The sequence below is a fragment of the Mauremys mutica genome, chromosome 8, assembly GCF_020497125.1.
Source record: "Mauremys mutica isolate MM-2020 ecotype Southern chromosome 8, ASM2049712v1, whole genome shotgun sequence".
NCBI lineage: Eukaryota > Metazoa > Chordata > Testudines > Geoemydidae > Mauremys > Mauremys mutica.
In genome coordinates, this window is record NC_059079.1 from 96,093,090 (window position 1) to 96,112,825 (window position 19,736).

Genomic DNA, 19,736 nt, shown 5'->3' on the forward strand with positions numbered 1-19,736 from the left:
TGGCACTTGGTATGTGGCCTGCAAGACCAAAATATGTGAGACTGGTTTAACTACCTCCACCCCCAGCCCCAAACAAACGTCTGTTAGTCTTGCTTTACCTTTGCCGCAAACCATGCTGATGTGGATTGGAGCATGTGACTAAGGGCAATAATGCAATGTTGGGGGAGGGGAAAATGACTAAGTAAGCTCTGTACATCAGGAGATCTATAGGAGGAACCCATCTCTTCAGCTTAGGTGTTCCATCCTCTCCGAATTCTATCACCAGATCTTCCCAGCCAGCTGAGGCTTTTGTTAACTATATTTCAAAACATTCCAGCCCCTCTTTGCCTTTGAGCAGCTCATCTCTCCTTCAGAAGTTTGCCTGGGTGGCTTCAGATTGGCACCTGAGGCAACTTTTCTTATGCTTATCTCCTTGTGATTCCAACTTGGCTGGTTCTGCTTGATGTGTGGCCTCGCAGCCACTCTTGCGCCATGCAGCACCATTTCCTGCTCTCTGTAACATGCAGCCTAGGAATATTTTGGAAGATTTATTTATACCAAGCCAGATCTAAGGAGTGTTTTAAGCCTTTTGAATGGGATTTGCATTGGGTTCTCAATAAATAAAACACCCAAGAAGTGTTTCCCTTTTTCCTTGTTTCAATGCTGCATGCATTTGCCTGCTGATCAGCACGTACTGATACCCTGTGCATCAGAATGGAGCGTTTTCCAGCACGTCATGCTCACACCCACACTTTTGTTCATCACACCCCTGATGAAGAACTCATGGTGCCTCTAATCTTCACCCTCGAGATGGCTCGATGGGGCGCAGCAGCTGCTAGGAGAGCAGAGCAGGCAGAGGGGCCATGAGGACCAGCTGTCTCATATGCAGTCTGGGCTGGGCAAGGGCAGACCTGCAGCCATAGGCCAGCCATGCACAACAGAGGAACAGATGTGTTGGCTGACAGGTTAAGCTGACTTAGCAGGTCCACTTCTGTGAAGGGAAGGGGGCTGTGGGTTTCTGTGCAGTGGGAGCCCTATGAACTTTTGACCCTTATTAATGGCACATTGGGGATGAAAGGATTAAGAGTATAGTTGAGGAACAAGCAGTTTTAAAGCCTCTGGGCATTTGTTAGGTTGATCTGGCTTTGATTGGAGATTTAAAGAAAGGGTTTGTAGAACAGTGGTATAGTAAGATTTCTTAATACTTAGCTAGCAGCATTTACTAATGTAAAATGACCAGAAACCATCTCTAGTACTAACAGGCCTGGTTTTCATACTTAGGGTATGTCTGCACTTGAGCTTCAGGCGTAAATTTCAGCTCTGGTAGCCATACACACACTAGCTTTGATCGAGCTAGTGTGCTAAAAATAGAACTGTAGCTGTTGAGGGAGGAGGGGCTAGTGGCCTAAGTGAGTACCTAGGGTCCCAGGCAGGGTTGTCCTCGGGGCGTCTGGCCTGTCCTGCCACTTGTGCCACCATGGCTATGCTTCTATTTTTAGCATGTTAGCTGGATGAAAGCTAGCATGTGTATGTCTACCCGAGTTGGAAATTATACCTCCATTGAATGAGGATGTACCCATAGAAGCCTGAGCTCCAGGGCGCCTTCTGTGCACATGCTCACTGCATGCACATGTAGGTCGGGGAGTTAGGCATGCACTTGGCAAGACAGTCGCTTAGCTGATTGTGCGCACTCACAAACTCTCCATTCCCACAGGCACGCTCAGGAAGTGCCCATTGACAAACAGGCAGCACAGGACTAAATAAAAGCAACTGAGGTTGCTCTGACCACTGCAGATTCTCAATCCTGGCCTCTTCCTCCCACATTCTGGGCCAGATTCACCACTTGGGACTCACATGCTGTTACTCGAAGGAGGGATTTTGCCCTGTCTGCTAAAAAAAAAAAAATTACATATTCCTCTGATTCATAAATGGTCAAAATCTGAACTCCTGGGTGGATGGAAATAGTTTTTTGTCTCACAGAGGGAGAACACGCCTGCCCCGCTTGTGCAAATCCCCAAAGAGAGACAAGTGACAAGGCCAAACAAAGGAAGCCGAAAGCCAAATACATTGGGCACTGCTAAAACACACACGAAAAATCTCACTATGAGAAAAAGAGAATCCGAAGACTTAAGCAGACATTTCATGTAGTTCTGCCACAGATCCACGGAACGTAGATCACACTGCACTGACTTGCATTGTTAACTGTTTTAAGTACCTGGAGCTATTGCTTTGTGAGTACGTCCTAAAAGGTGTGCAAAAATTGAGCCAAGTACACTGTAACTTGTCAACAAAAGCATTTGAGTTGAAGAATCAATCAGAACTGAATGTTCTGTAAGTTGTGTTGTGTTCTCCCTAACTTTCATCATTTTGGGCTCTAAATTTGGGTTGGAGGCAGGAGAGGGTTCTGGTTACGTTTGGTTTGATTTAGTTTGCATGTGCTTTGAGATCTTTGGATGAACAGTGATGCAGAAGCAACGTGCTAAATAAGATTAAGAATCAGAGGCCTTTAGGAATAGGGCAGTAGGAACATCACAATGATTATACCTCTCGGAACTTGGGGGAGTTGCAGTAACCTCTCACAGTTTAATTTTTGTTCTGCTCTATAATTAATTTACTCTGAAGTCCCTTTACGAATTCCACTCTGCAATGAACTGGTGACCCTTCCTTCCTAGGTGAAACAGGCATCGGGAAATCCACACTAATGAACACACTTTTCAATACCACCTTTGAGACGGAGGAGGCCAGTCACTATGAGAATGCAGTTCGTTTACGACCGCGTACCTATGACCTGCAGGAGAGCAACGTGCACCTGAAACTGACAATCGTGGATGCAGTGGGGTTTGGAGACCAGATAAATAAAGATGAAAGGCAGGTCACATGCCATCTAGTCGCCATTTCTGCACCAGCCTCTAGTGTTCTAACATGTAGCTATATGCGATTCTCCCTGCAATGTTACAGACAGAGCCTCTGTTCCTGGGCACCCAATTTTCCCATTTGGATTATGAGGACTCTTTATTATGGCTGCGTTAGACTGAAGAGAGCAGGGATGAGCTGCTGTAATAAGTATGGGAGAATGCTAGAGGGAGTTTGGCTAAGCAGAGAGGGTGAGGTTAGTGAGGCACTGAAAATTGTAACGTGTTGTGAGTTGTCTTAAAGAATCCAGTGTAATCCTGCTGACTTGTTTGCTTAATTCAGTGAAAGACACACCAAAAGACACACGTGGCTCTCTTAGGAGACCTGCTGAGGAGCAATTCTTCCCTCCAGGCTTGTTGAAGAAGCCATAAACCTCTTCTTCTTTTGTAGCGTTGGGACAGATTCTGCCACCCTTACTCAGGCTGAGTAGTCTTCTACTCTGTGAGGAGTCCCGTTGGGTGCAGAATCTGTCCTTTTATTAGTGACGGTGAGAGGTTTGTTGTGTTATCACTCCATCCATCCAAAACATATTACCCAGGGGAGCTCACTCACATCATGAGTCAGAAAGATACTGGATTAGTGGGGAACCTACAGAACTGGGTCTTAAATCAGAGATCTAGTTAACTCACTCAAAAACTCACTGAGCCAAATTCTGAGGGATGCTGACCATCTGCAGCTCCTTTTGAAGTCAATAGGAATTGCAGATGCTCAGCACATCTCAGGTTTCGTCCCATTGTCTTTAACAGGGAATAATAGTTTCTTCCCTTTCAGATGGCTTGGTTAGCTAACCTGTAAACTCTTACAAATCTAGTTAAAAAACCAAACCAACTGTGGAATAGTTGGAATTGTTCATGATGACAATGATCAGTTTGTGATATTGGTTCCTCCCACCCACTCCCATTTAACTGCTCGTGCATCTTGTTTGGATCAAGTGACCTTTGCAGGAGGTCAGACAAGATGATCATGATGGTCCCTTCTTGCCTTAAAGTCTATGAGTCTAAGTCCCTGTAAGACGTCTTGCAATAATTTCAATTGGCCTCCTTTCAAAGTAGTTATAATCTGCCATGGCTATCCAGCGGTAAAGGCTCTTCAGGATTCTTGGATTCTCCTCTTTGTGTTGCTATGCTACTATATCGAGATACTTTACACCTGAAATCTGGTCAAAGCTTGATGTATGGAAGTTGTCTGCTTTCCATATTTCAGTTCCACCAGCATTAATCCCTTTTGTGCTGCAACAGAGCCTCTGAAAATACCATATGCCTTTTGATTAGAAGTTGCGCGTGTGAACGTAACATTCTGCATGTTGCCAGTGGAAGGCTAAAAAATTTTGTGTCTCTTTGTAAATGGTTTTTAAACAATAGGCCTGAGAGAATACATGATAACTTTAAACTGTCAACTTCATTTAAACTTCAGCATTCTGGTTGCTAATGGTATCTGTTTTTAGTTACAGGCCAGTAGTTGATTACATTGACACGCAGTTTGAAAACTACTTGCAAGAAGAGCTGAAAATCCGTCGTTCTCTTTTTAATTATCATGACACAAGAATCCACGTCTGCCTTTACTTCATCACTCCAACTGGGCACTCACTCAAATCCTTAGATCTGGTAACGATGAAGAAGCTGGATAGCAAGGTAAGGCGTTTAAGGCAAGCATCCACTCTTCAAAAGTAATGTATGCTTTCTGTTAGATGTAAAGCAATATTAATGCATAGCATCTTCCATACATGGGTCTCAAACCACTTCACAGACATCAACTGATGAATTCTCGTAACAGCTCTGTGAGCTAGGTTGGTTAAAGCACAGATCTGCCTGTGACTTCATATAGATGGTTTCATGGGGTTCTGTGTTCATTTCTTCTCAGTGGCGTCCATATAAAATTTGCTCTTTTTGCAAGAAAAACTAGACATTTATTTGAAAACAGTTTCTCTCAAGTTTTTCTGCAGCACCCATCATTGTAATAACTTTGCTTGGGATCTGAAAGTCAAGCTGGGCTGTTTCTGGCTCATCATCTCTTGTGGAAAACAAGGGAGTCTCCAGCTGAAACTTAGTTAACTATTGTTTTTGGGGGAAGGGGGGAGAGAGGAGGTTTGCTGACATGCAAGTCAGTATAGGTTCCAGCTCGCTGTCCCACAGCTGTGTTGTAGGAACTGCAGTGCTACCCGCATTGTCCTATCAGTAGTGATAACGGGCAAAAAGCAGTAAAAATGGAGACTTCTTGCTAAAGGTAATAGATTTTGCCCTTGGATATACAGATGAAGCAGTTGTTGATGAAAAATGTTTTTACATATGGACTTAACTTACCACAGCTGCACTTTAGAATTGTTGTCCCTATATTCACATTGGAAAAGTAAGTCAAAGAGGATAAGTGACTTGCTCTAGATCAAACAACAAATCAGAGGCAGGAACAGAACCTACGTGTCTCAATGGTCTAACTACTGTATCATGTTGCCTTCTCAAAGTATAGCCAGGGCAATAACCTAGCAAGATCATAGGAATCCTAAAAAGTAGGTCTGTTTATAGTCTAGCTAGTGGTTACATCTATATTTTGTTACATAGGTACTCAAGCAGTCACTCCTTTAGGTGGCAACTGGTCATGTGATTTGTTACATGACATTCATGCAGCTTAAAGTAGGCTTCTTGACACACTTTCTACTTGGTCAGCATGCTGTGAGGGAGTTGGAGGCAGGCTCGAAAGGTCATTGATGTCTTCTTCATCTTGCTTTTTTAATAAAAGTGATTTCCTTGTCTTGAAGAATATTTAACACTTAGGATGCCAGCCCTTTTTCTCCATCACTAGCTAAATGTCTATAGCTACCTGTATGCAGTGTAGTTGTAGTGTCGGTCCCAGGATATTAGAGTGACAAGGTGGGTGAAGTAATATCTTTTATTGGACCTTCAGAACACAACTGACTTCCTCCATAAACTCTGCTACATTAACAACCTCCCTCAGAACACCATCCTCGCCACCATGGATGTCATTTTGCTAAACACTAACATCCCTCACAATAGCTGCTTGCCTCAAATATCTACAAGACAATAGACAACCCTCAGAGATCCACCCCAAACACATCGTCAAACTCATCCATTTCATCCTCATCCATAATAGCAACAAATGCTTTATCCGAATCATGGCAACAACCGTGGGTACTAGAATGCCAACCTCCTCATGGGCCACCTTGAAGAAGAATTTCTGGACAAATATATCACAAAACCAGAGATATACCTGAGATCCATTGATGATGTTTTCGTCATCTGGACAGACGACTTAAACACTTTCATAGATTTCCACCAGAACTTCAACAACTTCCACCCCCTCCTTTAAACACTCTCTGGAACACTCCCACACAATCATCAACTTCCTGGACACCGTAATCAGCTTTAATAATGGAACCCAACAGACAACCGTATACAAGAAACCCATAGATCACCGCACGTACCTTCATAGATCCAGTAACCACCCCAAACACACCAAGAAATCTGTTATTTACAGCCAAACACTCAGATACCACAGAATATGATCCAAGGAGAAAGTCCAGGATATACGCCTTCACATGCGAAACTGCTTTCACCAAAGAGGGACACTTCACCAGAGAAGTAGTTCGCATCCTGAAACGGGCCACCCAAATACCATGAGACAACCTGCTTCAGTATAGAAATAACCCCCCCTCTGACAGCACCAGGGGCGGCTCCAGGCACCAGCACTCCAAGCGCATGCCTGGGGCGGCAAGCTGCGGGGGGCGCTCTGCCGGTCGCCGCTAGGGCGGCAGGCAGGGTGCCTTCGGCGGCTTGCCTGTGGAGGGGCCACTGGTCCCGCGGCTTCGGTGGACCTCCCACAGGCGTGCCTGTGGAGGGGCCACTGGTCCCGCGGCTTCGGCGGACCTCCCACAGGCGTGCCTGTGGAGGGGCCACTGGTCCCGCGGCTTCGGCGGACCTCCCACAGGCATGCCTGTGGAGGGGCCACTGGTCCCGCGGCTTCGGTGGACCTACCACAGGCATGCCTGCGGAGGGGCCACTGGTCCCGCGGCTTCGGCGGACCTCCCACAGGCATGCCTGCGAGAGGTCCGCCGAAGCCGCGGGACCAGCGGACCCTCCGTGCTTGGGGCGGCAAAATGTCTCGAGCCGCCCCTGGACAGCACAGCACACCACACCCCTGTCACCCCACAGTGAAATCTACATGGGGTATCATCAAACTACAATCCATACTTGCTGGGGACTTTGTCCTGAAAGAAATCTTTCCTGAACCCCCACTTCTGGTCTTCAAATACCCCCCCCCCAACCTTTCCAAAGCATCATCAGAAGCAAGCTCCCCACAGACCGACTCACCAACTCAAAGCAGCACCAGACCGTGCCAGAACAACAGATACAAACCATGCAAACATGTCTCTGCTGCTACAGTGATCAACACCCCCCACAAGACACTTTTTAAGATCCATGGGTCTTACACACACTTATCACAACATGTGGCATACCTCATCCAGTGCACTAAATGCCCCAGTAACAACTATGTGGGTGAAACCAGACAGTCACTACGCTCTCAAATGTACTCACATAGGAAAATGATAAAAGAGACACACAAAACCCACCCTTGCACCTGTGGGTGAACAACTTTTCACAAAGCAATCGCTCTAAATCCTACCAGTCCTCATCTTCAAAGGAAACCTGCACAACACTTTCAAAAGATGAGCCCAGGAGCTGAAATTCATAATTGTGCTAGACACTAAAAATCATGGCCTGAACAGATAAACACTGGATTATTACACATGGCTTATTACAACAATCTGTAACCCACTAACCGCCCTTTTTTGTCCTATGATTGCAGCGGTCACTTTACCTTGAATGGAGCCCTCCCTGGCCCGGACACTCCCCCCCCTTCCCCCTCAGGCCAGCCATGGCCCCCTCCACCCCAGACACAGGGATCCAGAGGGAGAAACAGCCTGATGCTGTGCCCCGGGCTTGCACGGAGTTTCCTACATGTGCTGCCTCCTTCCTTCAGGGTGTTCTATTCGCAAGCTGGGCTCTGCTGGGTCCAGCGGTCCCTACTGGCAGCCAACATCTCTGCAGTCCATTTCATTGAGGGGCGGGAGAGGAAATTCTGTGTGCACATTAATTTCTGCAAAATTCTGCATTGCGCAGGAGTAAACTAGAGCATGGACTCTGCAGTAACCAGGGACCCTCTGAATCACTTTTAAGGTCCACTCTCCAACCCAACCTCTGTCCAAAGGTGGCTCTGATGCACTTTCCTTAATGGTAAACATTTACTGGAAGAAGATTGCAGATGTCTGTGTCCCACACTAGCTCCAGCAGCTGGCTCCATTTTATTTGGCACCGCTTACTGGCTTCCACCTTGTGATCGCCTTGTTTGTAACTGTAGTTGCTGCATAGGTGCTGGAATGAGGGGTGCTGGGGGTGCTGCTGTACCCGCTGGCTTGAAGTGGTTTCCATCATATACAGGGCTTATGGTTTGGTTCAATGGTTCTCAGCACCCCGGCTATACAAATTGTTCCAGCACCCCGGAGTTGCTGTTACATTAACATCACAGGGCATCTGAAAACTTTCCCCTAATAAACTCTGCCTCCTGGTGTGATGCCAGCATTACGTGTTCTCTAAAGTATGTTTGCAAGAATGCCCATGTGTGATTTCCCTGGCATTCTTCGTGGCGGTGGTGGTCCCACCAAGCTTTTATATTCCTTTCCTCCTGCATTCCCTTCCCTTAACATCCCCTGCTGCCTTTTTTTTAATTGGCCCTTGTGTAAGGGGCTGTTGGCCCCTTACTGAAACGTAGTGCTTTTTTTTGTTGGCCCTCTCCTAATACCAGGAGAAAGGGGAAGGGCCAAAGAGGAGTCAGAATCCTGGGACTGACAGGTCCCCAGGGCCAATGGGAAGAGGCCGTCCCTCCCAAGTCGGCCAGCTGGCCACGTAGGCAGGTCCTTATTTGTTTACAATTGCTGTTTAATAAATTGTATGTGGTTAAAACTCAATAGTAGTGATCACTGGGCAGAGAAGTGGACAGTGCGGAGAGAGTACTCCAGAGTGGAGCTACCCTAGGCTCTGTCCTGAATTTCCCATGATGAAACGGGGGGTTAAGCCCCCGCAGATCCTGGGTCCAGCCTTATTGGGATTAAAAGGACCCTGCTGCATGGGAGAGAGAAAGAGGAGTCCTCGTGGTCAGGCAGGCATCTGGGTAAAGGGAGTTGGGCCGGGGATTCCAGTGGGGGTAGTATAGAAACCAGGAAAAATTATAGCGGGATCATTCCCCTGCTTCTGCTAGGATCATACCAAAATTAATCATTTGTAATTGGGCATATATGAGAAGCATTTTTTTCAAGTTGGCTAAGCCACTTGGCTAAACCACACTGACATTGCATCCCCTCCCGAAGCCTTCAGATAGTGATTGTATTGCATGGAATGATTACCTAGACCCTATGCAGTGTCTTTAGACGACTAGGAAAGGGGAGACTGGTGATCTTTCTTCTGTTGAATCCAGGCCTGTATAGATATTTTGCATTTCACCACCACCTTCCATCCCAGGATCCCAAAGCGCTTTACACAAGCTTTCATTAATTTAACCTCTCAACACTTTCCTGGTAGGCTGGTAAATATTGTCATCCCCCTTTTGCAGTTGAGGAATCAGAAAGACTAAGGTGATGTGTACACTATGCAGCTTTGAGCAACACGGCTCTGGGCGCGCAGCGTAGCTGCTGTTTGTCGGCAGGAGAGAACTCTCCTGCCGACAAAAAAAATTCCACCCCCAACGAGCGGCAGCAGCTTTGTCGGCTGGAGAGCGCTCCTGCTGCCAAAGTGCCGTTCACACCAGTGCTTTTTGTTGGTAAAACTTTTGTCATTCGGGGGTGTGTGTGTTTTTTTTTTTTTTTTTTTTTTAACACCCCTGAACAATAAAAGTTTTGCCAAAGGGTTTAATCACAACAGGTGTTGACGTCAGTGAGATCTTCTGAGGGTCAAGTTCAAGGTCAGAAGTCTATGGCAGAGCTAGGAATCAAAGCTCAGGTCTACTGAGTCCCAGTCCTGCCCCTTACCCACTAGACCACCATCCTCCCTCTCATACGGGTTGGTTCCTACGTTGGCTTGAGTTCTAAGACTTGTTTAGCAAGGGGCTTGGGTTTTTTGGTAGGAATCTGATTATTATACCTCTGCTGTACCATATTAGCAGGCTGAGGTCAGGTCTTGGATATACAGTTTTGATTCCCTATGTTGATTTTAATAACGTGTCTTGCTCTAAGTACTGAATTTTCAAGATTCCTCTAGGGCTAAGGCTTTTTTGCGTGAAGTCTTCCATCATGCCGTAATACCGCATTTGTTCTGCAGCTGAGCTCACGGCCAGCTGTTGTCTGCTGTATCTAATTACTTCCAGGCAGCCAGAAACATCTTCAAAGCTGGATTTTAGGTAAATAATAGATGACTGGATGTCTGTTAAACAAGAAGAGGCATATTTGAATTGTAATGTGTCTAGCTTTTCCCTTGGTGCGAGTAGAGAAATAAGAAAAGAACTTTAAAAACAAATCATCTCCCTGTGGGCCGTTCTGCCCTAGAAAGTGACTCTGTAAAACTGGCATCCTGGGGCTCCATGTTTATCATCTCTCCATGATTTCCCAATCAGCGTGCTCCATTTACAAGATAAAGCTAACTGCTTGCCCTACCTGAGTTCAGAGATCCCAGATGGACTTTTTACTACTTGCATGTCATCACCAGTCAGAGAGGTTCTGCAGGCCAATTTATGCTCTTAATTGTTTCTGTGCATTCCCAGACTCTGCTTTCAGTGACACCTGTACCACTCCATCGCTGTCAGTGAGGATCCACAGGTGTAACTGGAACTCGGGGAACAGTTTGATTGATGGTGCACAAGCTAAAATAGAATCCAGCTGTGTTAACTCTATGGTGCTAACAGGAGTGTGAAAAGAAGTAAAAATTAAAACATATTAATTTGTATTGATTTACAGAACGGAGGAGTAAGAAGGTGCAGTTTTCCACAGTCCTTTTTCAGAGTGCAATGGCACTTTAATGAAAACTAAATTCAAAGGTGCAGGGTTTTGCTCTCTGCAGAATGTGTTTGAAGCAACCCTCACTAGCCAGCTCTGTTTGGTGTCCTGGTAGTTTACTGCTGCTTATTCAGTACTATACTTTATGGCCTCCTAGGCCTTGGTTTTATTACACTGGAGCAACCCAGTGCTGTGGAAGGGCAAAGTGAACGGGATCATTTGGGTGACCTCCAGGGTACAGAATAAGGTGAGATGCCATTGAAGCTGGAGAAGAATATTCACCTCCCTTTTTTTGTTGGGGGCGAGGAGAGAGGCGACAATTTCTGCTTCACTCTGGGATCCTATTTGACCAAGGGCTTTCCCCCATTGCAAGGTTTCTAAATGGAGTGCTTTATAGCCCTTTTATTCCAAAGCTTTAACATTGTAGAATGAGCCAATGATATCTGAGTGAAGGCTGCATCCTTTTGAGGAATTCTGAATACACAGTGAATACCTGGATCACATCACGAAGGGGATTACCATTAGATCTCAGAAAGCTTTACTTCAGAGGCCTGGCAAGTAGGGATTTGAGCAGAACGAATCAGTAAGCGCTGCCCTTACATATAATCACTCCTTCTCACAGACTGTGCAGAGGTTAGAGCACCAGCGTGAGAACACAGGGACCCTTGGATCCTATTCCCAGCTAGGCCATTGACTTCAGACACTTGTAACCTGATTTTACCGAGGTGCTGAGCACCCATCGATTTTGTTGGGAGCTGAAAACCAGATGGTAAACTCCTGTGCCTCAGTTTCTCTGTCTTTAAAATGGGGATAACATTTAACTACCCCATATAGGTTCTATGAGGCTCAATTATTGTTCATAAATGACTGTGGAATCCTTGAATGAAAACCCTGTGTACGTGCAAAGCATTATTAGTGTTGTGTTGTTAGGGTCTACTCAGGTAGTGGAAGGATAAACCTCTTTCTGTTTCAGCCGTGTTCGCTTTGTTGAGATGGGCTTGTGCTGGCTTTATAAACGTAGTCAGGAGTGAGATGAGACTTTGGCTCTGACTCCTCGCTAAACTATATATCAGTCGATTGGGGCTGTGTCCTTCACGCTGCAAGTAGATACACGAAGGCCATTGTAAGAGGAATGATGTACATTGGTGGGTGGATCAAGCTCAACAGCACTTGAAACCCCATTTGTTTTGTTGTTGTTTTTGATTTATTAGACTTTTTTTCAATTTTTTTTTTTTGTACAACAAACCAAACAAATTCTAGAAGCCAACATATAAAGCAAGTTCAAAAGGAAATCCATCAGAAAAGACCAAGATATTTTACACAGTCATGGATTCTTCTGTGCATTAACAGCAATAGTCCCGGGACAGGGGTTCTTATGACACATATCAAAACAAAAAAATAATAAAATGAAGGAAATCAAAGTCGGGAGGGAAAAGAGTAGAGGAAGGGAGTAGTAGACAGAGAGGAATGGGGATAGGGAGAGTGTGTGTGCGGGGGTTACCTCCGGCTTTTCATCCAGGCCTCCCGTATAGATCGTTAGTTGACAAGTTCTTGGAAAGTGAAACCCGGTTTGAAGGAGGTGACATAATCATTGTAACAGGACGCTTTCTGATACCTTCCTGATGCAGTCTTTTTTTTTTTTTTTTTAGACAGCTGTTAATATTTTTGCCAGGTGTCAGGAAAAGTTGGAATAATCCAAGACTAATTCAACTGAAGCACCATTATTTTTTGCTGTTAGCTAATTGCTGGCATTCATATTTGTATTGGCTGCTGATTGTTGGACGTATCATCTATTTAAAAAGCCTCTTGGATCTCAAATTGTGGAGCAGAGGATTCTTCTTGATTTGCCTTTTCAAGGCAAACAGAATCTGATCAGCGGGGATTAGAACCAAATCCTAGGAGCCTTGGCCTGCACTTTATCTGAGCAATGCAGGGGCCCAGGAAAATACCAGGGGAAACAGCTGTTAACACAATCTCTGCTTCCTCATCCCCACTGGAAGGGCATACCAAACTGTATGGGGCCCTTTGCCTCCTGCATTGTTATAGGTAGAAGGCTGAGCTTAGCTAATGCTAAGAAGGAGGACCTAACTGCGTGGTCAGATTATACTATTTAATACTAATAAAGACAATTGAGCCAAATTGATCCCTGTTTTGGGTTTCAATGTTCTAATCCTTCATTAGCTGCTATGGGACATATTGTCAGAGAGAGTCCCAGGTTCTGATCCTTTCTCTGGAGGATTTGGGTTGTTGAGAAGAGGGTATGTTGGGAAACAGGATGATTAATTTGTCCAAAAATGGAATGACTAAACAATGTTTCTAAAAGCACAAGCCCTGCTGAATTGTCAGCACAAACTCCCGGAAATGCTGGAGGGTGCAACACCGCATACAGTCTGTCCTGGGCTTTCCTCCCAAGGTCATTCTTTCTTCCACACAGGTAAATGGGCCTTATACCAGACCTGGAGAGACCAGCACTGGGAGTTCTGGGTCTACTCAGTCCTTTCTGTCTCTGCTCAGATGGTTAACAAGATAGCCCATTGTGATGTTGGTGTTTTTCACAAGAGGGACATTTGGCCCCTGGCAACTGGAACAAGACAGACAGGCTGCTTTCCAGGTGTCTGTCTGTCGTAGGTACTTATATGGCCTCTGTTGCCATAGTTTCTGAATGATATGTTTATCCTTTTCAACACTGCTGCGAAGTGGGGAAGTGCTATTCTCCCATTTTATAGATGAGGCTCTGAGGCACAAAAAGAATAAGGGCATGTCTATACAAGGACACTCAGGAAAGTTAATCTTTATTAACTAATGGTATGAATTTAAAGTGGATTAGTTAAACCTTTGGAAATGAATTAAGCTCAGTTGAACTAAAGGCACTCTAATTCTGAATCAGTGTGTCCCCACAAGGGCTTAATGTGGTTTAACTAACCCACCTTGGCAGTTAACTCGGATTAACTTTCCTGCAGCTATGTCTTCGCTAGAAGTGCTGCTTCAGGAACAGGTTCTGCTGTTGCTATAGTTAATCCATCTCCCCAAGAGAATTCTTCCACCAACCTAGCGCTGTCTGCACTGGGGTTTAGTTTGGCTTAACTACGTCATATTCTTGAGTGACGTAGCTGGATCAACCTAAGTATTTAGTGTTGACCTGGCCTTAGTGTAGACAAGCCCTAAGTGACTTTCCTGGGATCATGCAGGAAATCTGTAGTAGAGCAGAGAATTAACCTGGGGCTTGGGAGAATCAGGTTCATCAGCCTAATCACTGGACTGTCCTGCCTAACCTCTAGTTCTAGTCAGGAGAAGCTTGGGACTGAGTTGCAAAGATCTCATAGGACAGGACTGAGGTATGTCATAGGAGCTGGGCAGAAGAATTTGCCAAAGTCCAGCTGTTTGTTTGTTTACTTTCATGAGTAGAAATGTCACTGACAAAAACCTAATATGGGAAAATATCATGATGGGGCAGCTAGGGAATTGGGTCACTTTTTTTAATCCAATAAGTGGTCTCCCTTCTACCAGAGAGCTAAGCCGGGGATGGCATGAAAGCTGGGGAAAGCCACCTAGCGAGTTACAAAGAGATTCAGAGCTGGGAGAGCAGCTTTGTTTATTTTAATGGGTGTCAATAGACAGACCAAGCCACAGTTTTGAATTCCAACCTCTGCAGGTCAAAAATACGAGAAGTAGAAAAACATTAGGTGACAGATCAGACTTTCCCTTAATTTGTCTGGAGTCTGGGGTTTCCCTGTTTGGAGTGTGGAACCAGTACAGAATTTTTCAGTGGTCGTTTGTAACTTTTCTGGGCAGAGGGAAATTATTTAAAAGCACTTGCTGAAAAGGGTCCTGCTCCCCAGGAAGCACTTGCTATTCACCACCATCAGCTGCCACCTCCTGTATCCCAGAGGACCCAGACAGATCTGTAAACTGATTTTTCCCTACCCCCATGATTCCAGCTGCCTTCAGACTCCGTGTGGTATAGTATCAGACACACAGCACATCCAAGAGTGGCCTATAAAAGCCCCAGACATCACAAATCATTCACAACTTGCTGCCTTTCCTTGTGCCAGGTCCCCCAGAGAGAAAGCAAAGCCTGTTTCCTCACTTCCCCCAAGACTCCCCTTCTTCCCCCGTCGTGCATTCTCCTTCACCAACCCTCCAGAGGGAGGACAAGAGAGGACTTTCCACCCTAACTCCAACACTGCCTTGCGTACCAGGCTTCCCAGCTCTGCACAGTGTTAGATGATAGTGAAATGGCTTCCTGCCTGAGAAATGTCAAAACGGCCCTAGGTTTTGCTAGACTGGGCTACGCAGTGAATGTGAATGACTTTCTCTCCCTGTGGAGGTTAGTGTAGCTGTGGGAAATGGCTTTGCAGAACCCGGAGGGAGATAACTGTACAGTGTTTGTTTTGGGTCTGAGCTGCTGATGTGAAAACACTGTTAAGTAATGCCAAGAGTAAGAACACGGGCACTTCACAGCTGGGTGTCATTTCCCAGTCGCTCACTTAATCTGCAGGACACACACATAGTGTGGCACTCAAGGGGAGTTTTAACAAGCGTTAAAATAAATTGCTGCAAAGATTCTGACAGCAAGTCTCTCCTCTTCCCCCACTGAATCACGCTGTCTCATTTCACACTATCCGTAACATTTCAGGGATGAAATGGCCTAAACAAGACAATAGTGAAGCACAAAAGTATGAGCTTTATTGATCATGGCTGCACCTACAGGAACTAGCGAACTACCGAAGTCTTGTCCCAGTGCTCGCTGGGCTGAGGCTAAAAGCAGGAAAAGAATCTCTGAAGATAACATCTTGGCTGATTTTTTTTGTGTGTTACAGAAAGTTTGATCTACTCGTTGTCCACATTAATCACAGGGCATTTGTCCTTTAGCTTCTCCAGGAGTTACTGTTGCAGAAAACGTAGTTATATGGTGGCATCCTACACCATCCAGTGCTTAGCTGTACTAGTGCTGCTACCTGTCTTGTAACATGTGTGGGATATTAAGAGATTTAAAGGGGCCGTCCAGGTGGCGCAGCTATTCTAAGAGGGTCCGTGCCATAGCGGCTCTAAACCCATCAATGCTGCTCAGCCAGGGACAATGATTGGCTGCTGCTCCCAGATCTGCCCTATAATGGTTCCCCTGGTTTCTCCCCTACTCCCGTTGTAGGTGAATATTATCCCCATCATCGCCAAAGCAGACACCATTTCCAAGAGCGAGCTGCACAAGTTTAAGATAAAAATAATGAGCGAGCTGGTCAGTAACGGAGTGCAGATCTATCAGTTCCCCACGGATGACGAAACTGTCGCAGAGATCAACTCCGTAATGAATGTGAGTAATGCTGCTTATTGCCTTTCCTCTGAATATTGTAACAAAGGAAACTGCTGGACAATGACGCATTTTAAAGTGGGTCCTCAAGGGGGTTGTGTGGATACTAGATGTGTTTTAAAGATGAGCAGTGCATCTGACAGAGGCCTACGGCTATTGCTAAAGAGAGTTTGTGCCTTTCAACCTCACTGTACAGGAATTTAATTAAAGTGTGACTGTTACTTATCTCATACAGTTCTTATGAGAGGCCATGTTCTGCTCTAAAATAGATTGCATGCTGATATTTCAAGGCTGGGTTTGCAGCAAGTCGTAATACGTTTTTTGCAAAAAAATTTTTGTTTTTTAAATGTTTAGAAAAAATTAGAAATTTTCTGACTTTAGGGATGAGAAAACAGAAAAGTGTTCAGCTTTTGACGTTTGGGGTTTTTCCCCATCCTTTTTCAGAAGCAAAATGAAAAAAGGAGAAAATGGAGAAGAGTTGGAGGGAGAGGAGAAAAACTGAAAAGTTTTTTAGTTTTAATTTTTTGTTGAAGACTTAATAGATTTTGAAACAGGAATCTTTGCGCCAGAATTGTTCGTCTTTCTTTTTTTAAAAAAGGTCATTTGTCATGGCGGGGAGGGGAAGCTTTGAATGAAGAATTTCAACCAGCTCTAGTTTAGAGTCTCCTAAGCCAAGGAAGCCAAATAGATTGAGCCCAACTTAAAATAAAAATAGGGATGATTGTACTCTGCTGTGTTGTTGGGTTTTTTTAAGGCCAAATTCAGCCCTGGTTTAAGTGAGTGTGAGTCTTGCTTATTTCCATGAACTGGGCTATCTGGAATCTGAATTGTGCTTTTGAGTAGAGTTGGTTGACATTTTTCATCTGAAGTAGGGTGTCTGGGGTTTTTTAAAACTAAAATTGGCTTTTTCCACAGTAAATTTCCATTTTTGATTAAATGTTTTTGTCTCTCACCAAAAAACCCCCCCACAAATATGGAAATGGGGTGGGGGTGTGTTCTGGCAACCAAAAACTGAAAAATTTGGGCAAAATTTTGCAATATAAACAAAAAACGTTTGCCCCATTGGCTGGTTTTGGTTGCTGGTTTTTTTTTGGGGGGGGAGGGGAAACTGAAAAATGCAGAAAAAAGTTGAAAATGAAAATTCTTTTGCTTTTGTTAAAATTGTTCATGGTGAGAGGAAGAGGGAACATTTCCCCATGGGTTCTACTTTTGAGTCTACTTCCTCCTATTAATTAAGGACCTCTGTTAACCTCTCCCCATTGAAATCCCTGGGAAGCAGAACAAGATTGCAGTACGTTTAACAGTGTGGTGAACTCTGGATACTGGCTGTAACAGGGAGCATAATACCTACCCACATCTGGTTACCACTATAATACCTACCTACCTCCTAGTGTTTTCTGTGCTCCTTGTTCCAGCAAAGCTCCCATTGATTATTGAGAGCTTTGCCGGCTGACCAGCAGGTAATCGGACCAGTCTTGTATCTATAACAGTAAAACTCTGCATGTGCTGGTGTTTGGGGAAGATCAGCTGTCTGGTGCTTAGTGTGTGGCTGGGTGGTCATTCTGTACTGGTAATTGCCATAACACTTATTGCAGCGTGACTTTCCAACCTCCAGCATTAGTGCCATGACAGAAGAGAGAAGCAGTGATGTGAGGAGAGTAGTGAGAATGTAACACATGTTCTCTAATTGATATTTGCCTTGGGATGGGACAGAGCGACTGACAGTGCCTGTAGCTCTCTATGTAAGGGCTGTGTCCAACGAACACTGTGTTCTCAACCAATGCCCTCCTTTACTGCACTTACAAAGCTGACGACGTCGTCTTGATGCCACGTTCCCTAAACGTGTTGTGATTCTCCCCCCGCTCTCACTCTTGGACACCATGTCTCTAATAACTATGTCTCTAATAACTAAACCAGCATGTGATGTGTCCTGCAAACGCCCCATCCTGTGCCTTCATGTGAGCTGCTGTGCAAATCACCACTAACAAATGTCTTTGTGTGTATGTTCTTCAAAGAAGGCATTGTCCCACCCTCTGTGTGCGGACAGGGCTTAGCACACTGGGGATGCTACAGCAATAAGAACAATCCGGCAGGGAGGGGCCTCTACTTGCTGGCTGTGGAAGCCAGTGATGCTTTATGTGTTGGGAACAGCTGTAGTTTGGAAGTAACTGTCCAGGGCATTAACAAAATCTCTCTCTAACTGACTCAGTGCCAAAGCCGGTACCTGAACCTGTTGTGCCATGCTCTGGCTCCAAGCCGCACTGCACAGCTCCATGGCAAGCAGGTGTTGGGTACGCAGGGTGCCCTATACCGTTTCAGAGTGGAGATTTTCACGCTGAGTAACGAAGATTCTGTGCTTGAGATAAATGATTTTGAAGCAGATTTTGTGCCTGGCTAGAAGCAGCTCATGGTCGCTTTGTAAGACTGATGCCTGTGAGAGATTCTAGCGTGTGCACTGAATCCCTGGGCTGATTCTGTTTCAGGCTCATCTGCCCTTTGCCGTTGTTGGCAGCACAGAGGAGGTGAAAGTTGGAAACAAGCTGGTGAGAGCTCGGCAGTACCCATGGGGGGTGGTGCAAGGTAAGGAAGTCAACAGCATGGCACATTTCAGAGCTGTGAAGCCTCTCGGCGTGTGTGTGTACTCATGCTCTCTCCTGCACATCTTTTTTCTACCACCATGTCAGTGTGTGGGTGCCAGGGCAAGAGACCCGAGGACTCTGTATCACCATTCATGGCTCCTTTGTTGAATCAAGTTATCAGGTGCCTGAAGGTGCAGTGTGGTTACGGCTGGGTCATACCGGCAGGTGCATTCCCTTTGCTCAAACCAGGCTGGAGCAGGTTATGAACAGAGAGAGCTAAGCTCTGGATCAGAGAGGTTCCAGCAGGGAAAACCCTAGGAGCAGCCAATTTTAGGGTGAAAGCTTACACTGAAGTTTATGATGAGCTGTTATAACCAATGCAACTCAAGCCTTGGAAGGAGGGTTGGCTTTATACAGTGTGTGGGAACTCTTCTCAGAGCAGGGTGGGAACTTCAGCTGCTCCTGAGGGTCTTTCTGCTTCTCTCTCTCTTCCAGTGACCCTCCCAGCAATGGTAGCTCTGTGCTGAATGTCTAGGTGGGGGACTTAAGCCTCCCTAGCTTGTTCAGGTGCATCACTCTGTGCTGGGATGATTAGTGCAGTACAAGTGCCCTCCCTCGAGTGCTGCTCCTCCTTTCGGAGCCCCTCTCAGAACGCGTGCGGTGCAGTCTGGGCAGGGTCTTTCACCTGAGCCCCATGCCGTCGAAGTAACAGCTCAGAACGGCACATAGAACCGGGTTGAAGGGAAATGTATTTTTCCTGGATTTTATTTCCTCTTTTCCTTGAGTGGGGCAGAGTCCTGGTGACAGAACCACTCCCACCCACCTTTGTGCACATGCCCCATCATCCTTTTATGACACCCATGGCCATGGCCAGCAGTGTATGGAAGGCACCAAGTCCCATAGCTCCTCTCATAGGTCCGCCATTAGTTCCTTTTGTGCTCATGACCTTTGCTCTTGGAAATGC

The 19,736-nt window shown here is 45.6% G+C and overlaps 1 protein-coding gene across 1 annotated transcript in view; it reads left to right on the forward strand.

Moving 5' to 3' along the window:
• SEPTIN8 (septin 8) overlaps nt 1–19,736 on the forward strand; it is a 61,229-nt gene that overhangs the window by 32,477 nt on the left and 9,016 nt on the right. The window contains exons 3-6 of the mRNA XM_045026515.1: nt 2,652–2,847; nt 4,337–4,523; nt 16,035–16,196; nt 18,677–18,773. Coding sequence (XP_044882450.1) covers nt 2,652–2,847; nt 4,337–4,523; nt 16,035–16,196; nt 18,677–18,773 — 642 coding nt within the window. The remainder of the gene's footprint in view (nt 1–2,651; nt 2,848–4,336; nt 4,524–16,034; nt 16,197–18,676; nt 18,774–19,736) is intronic.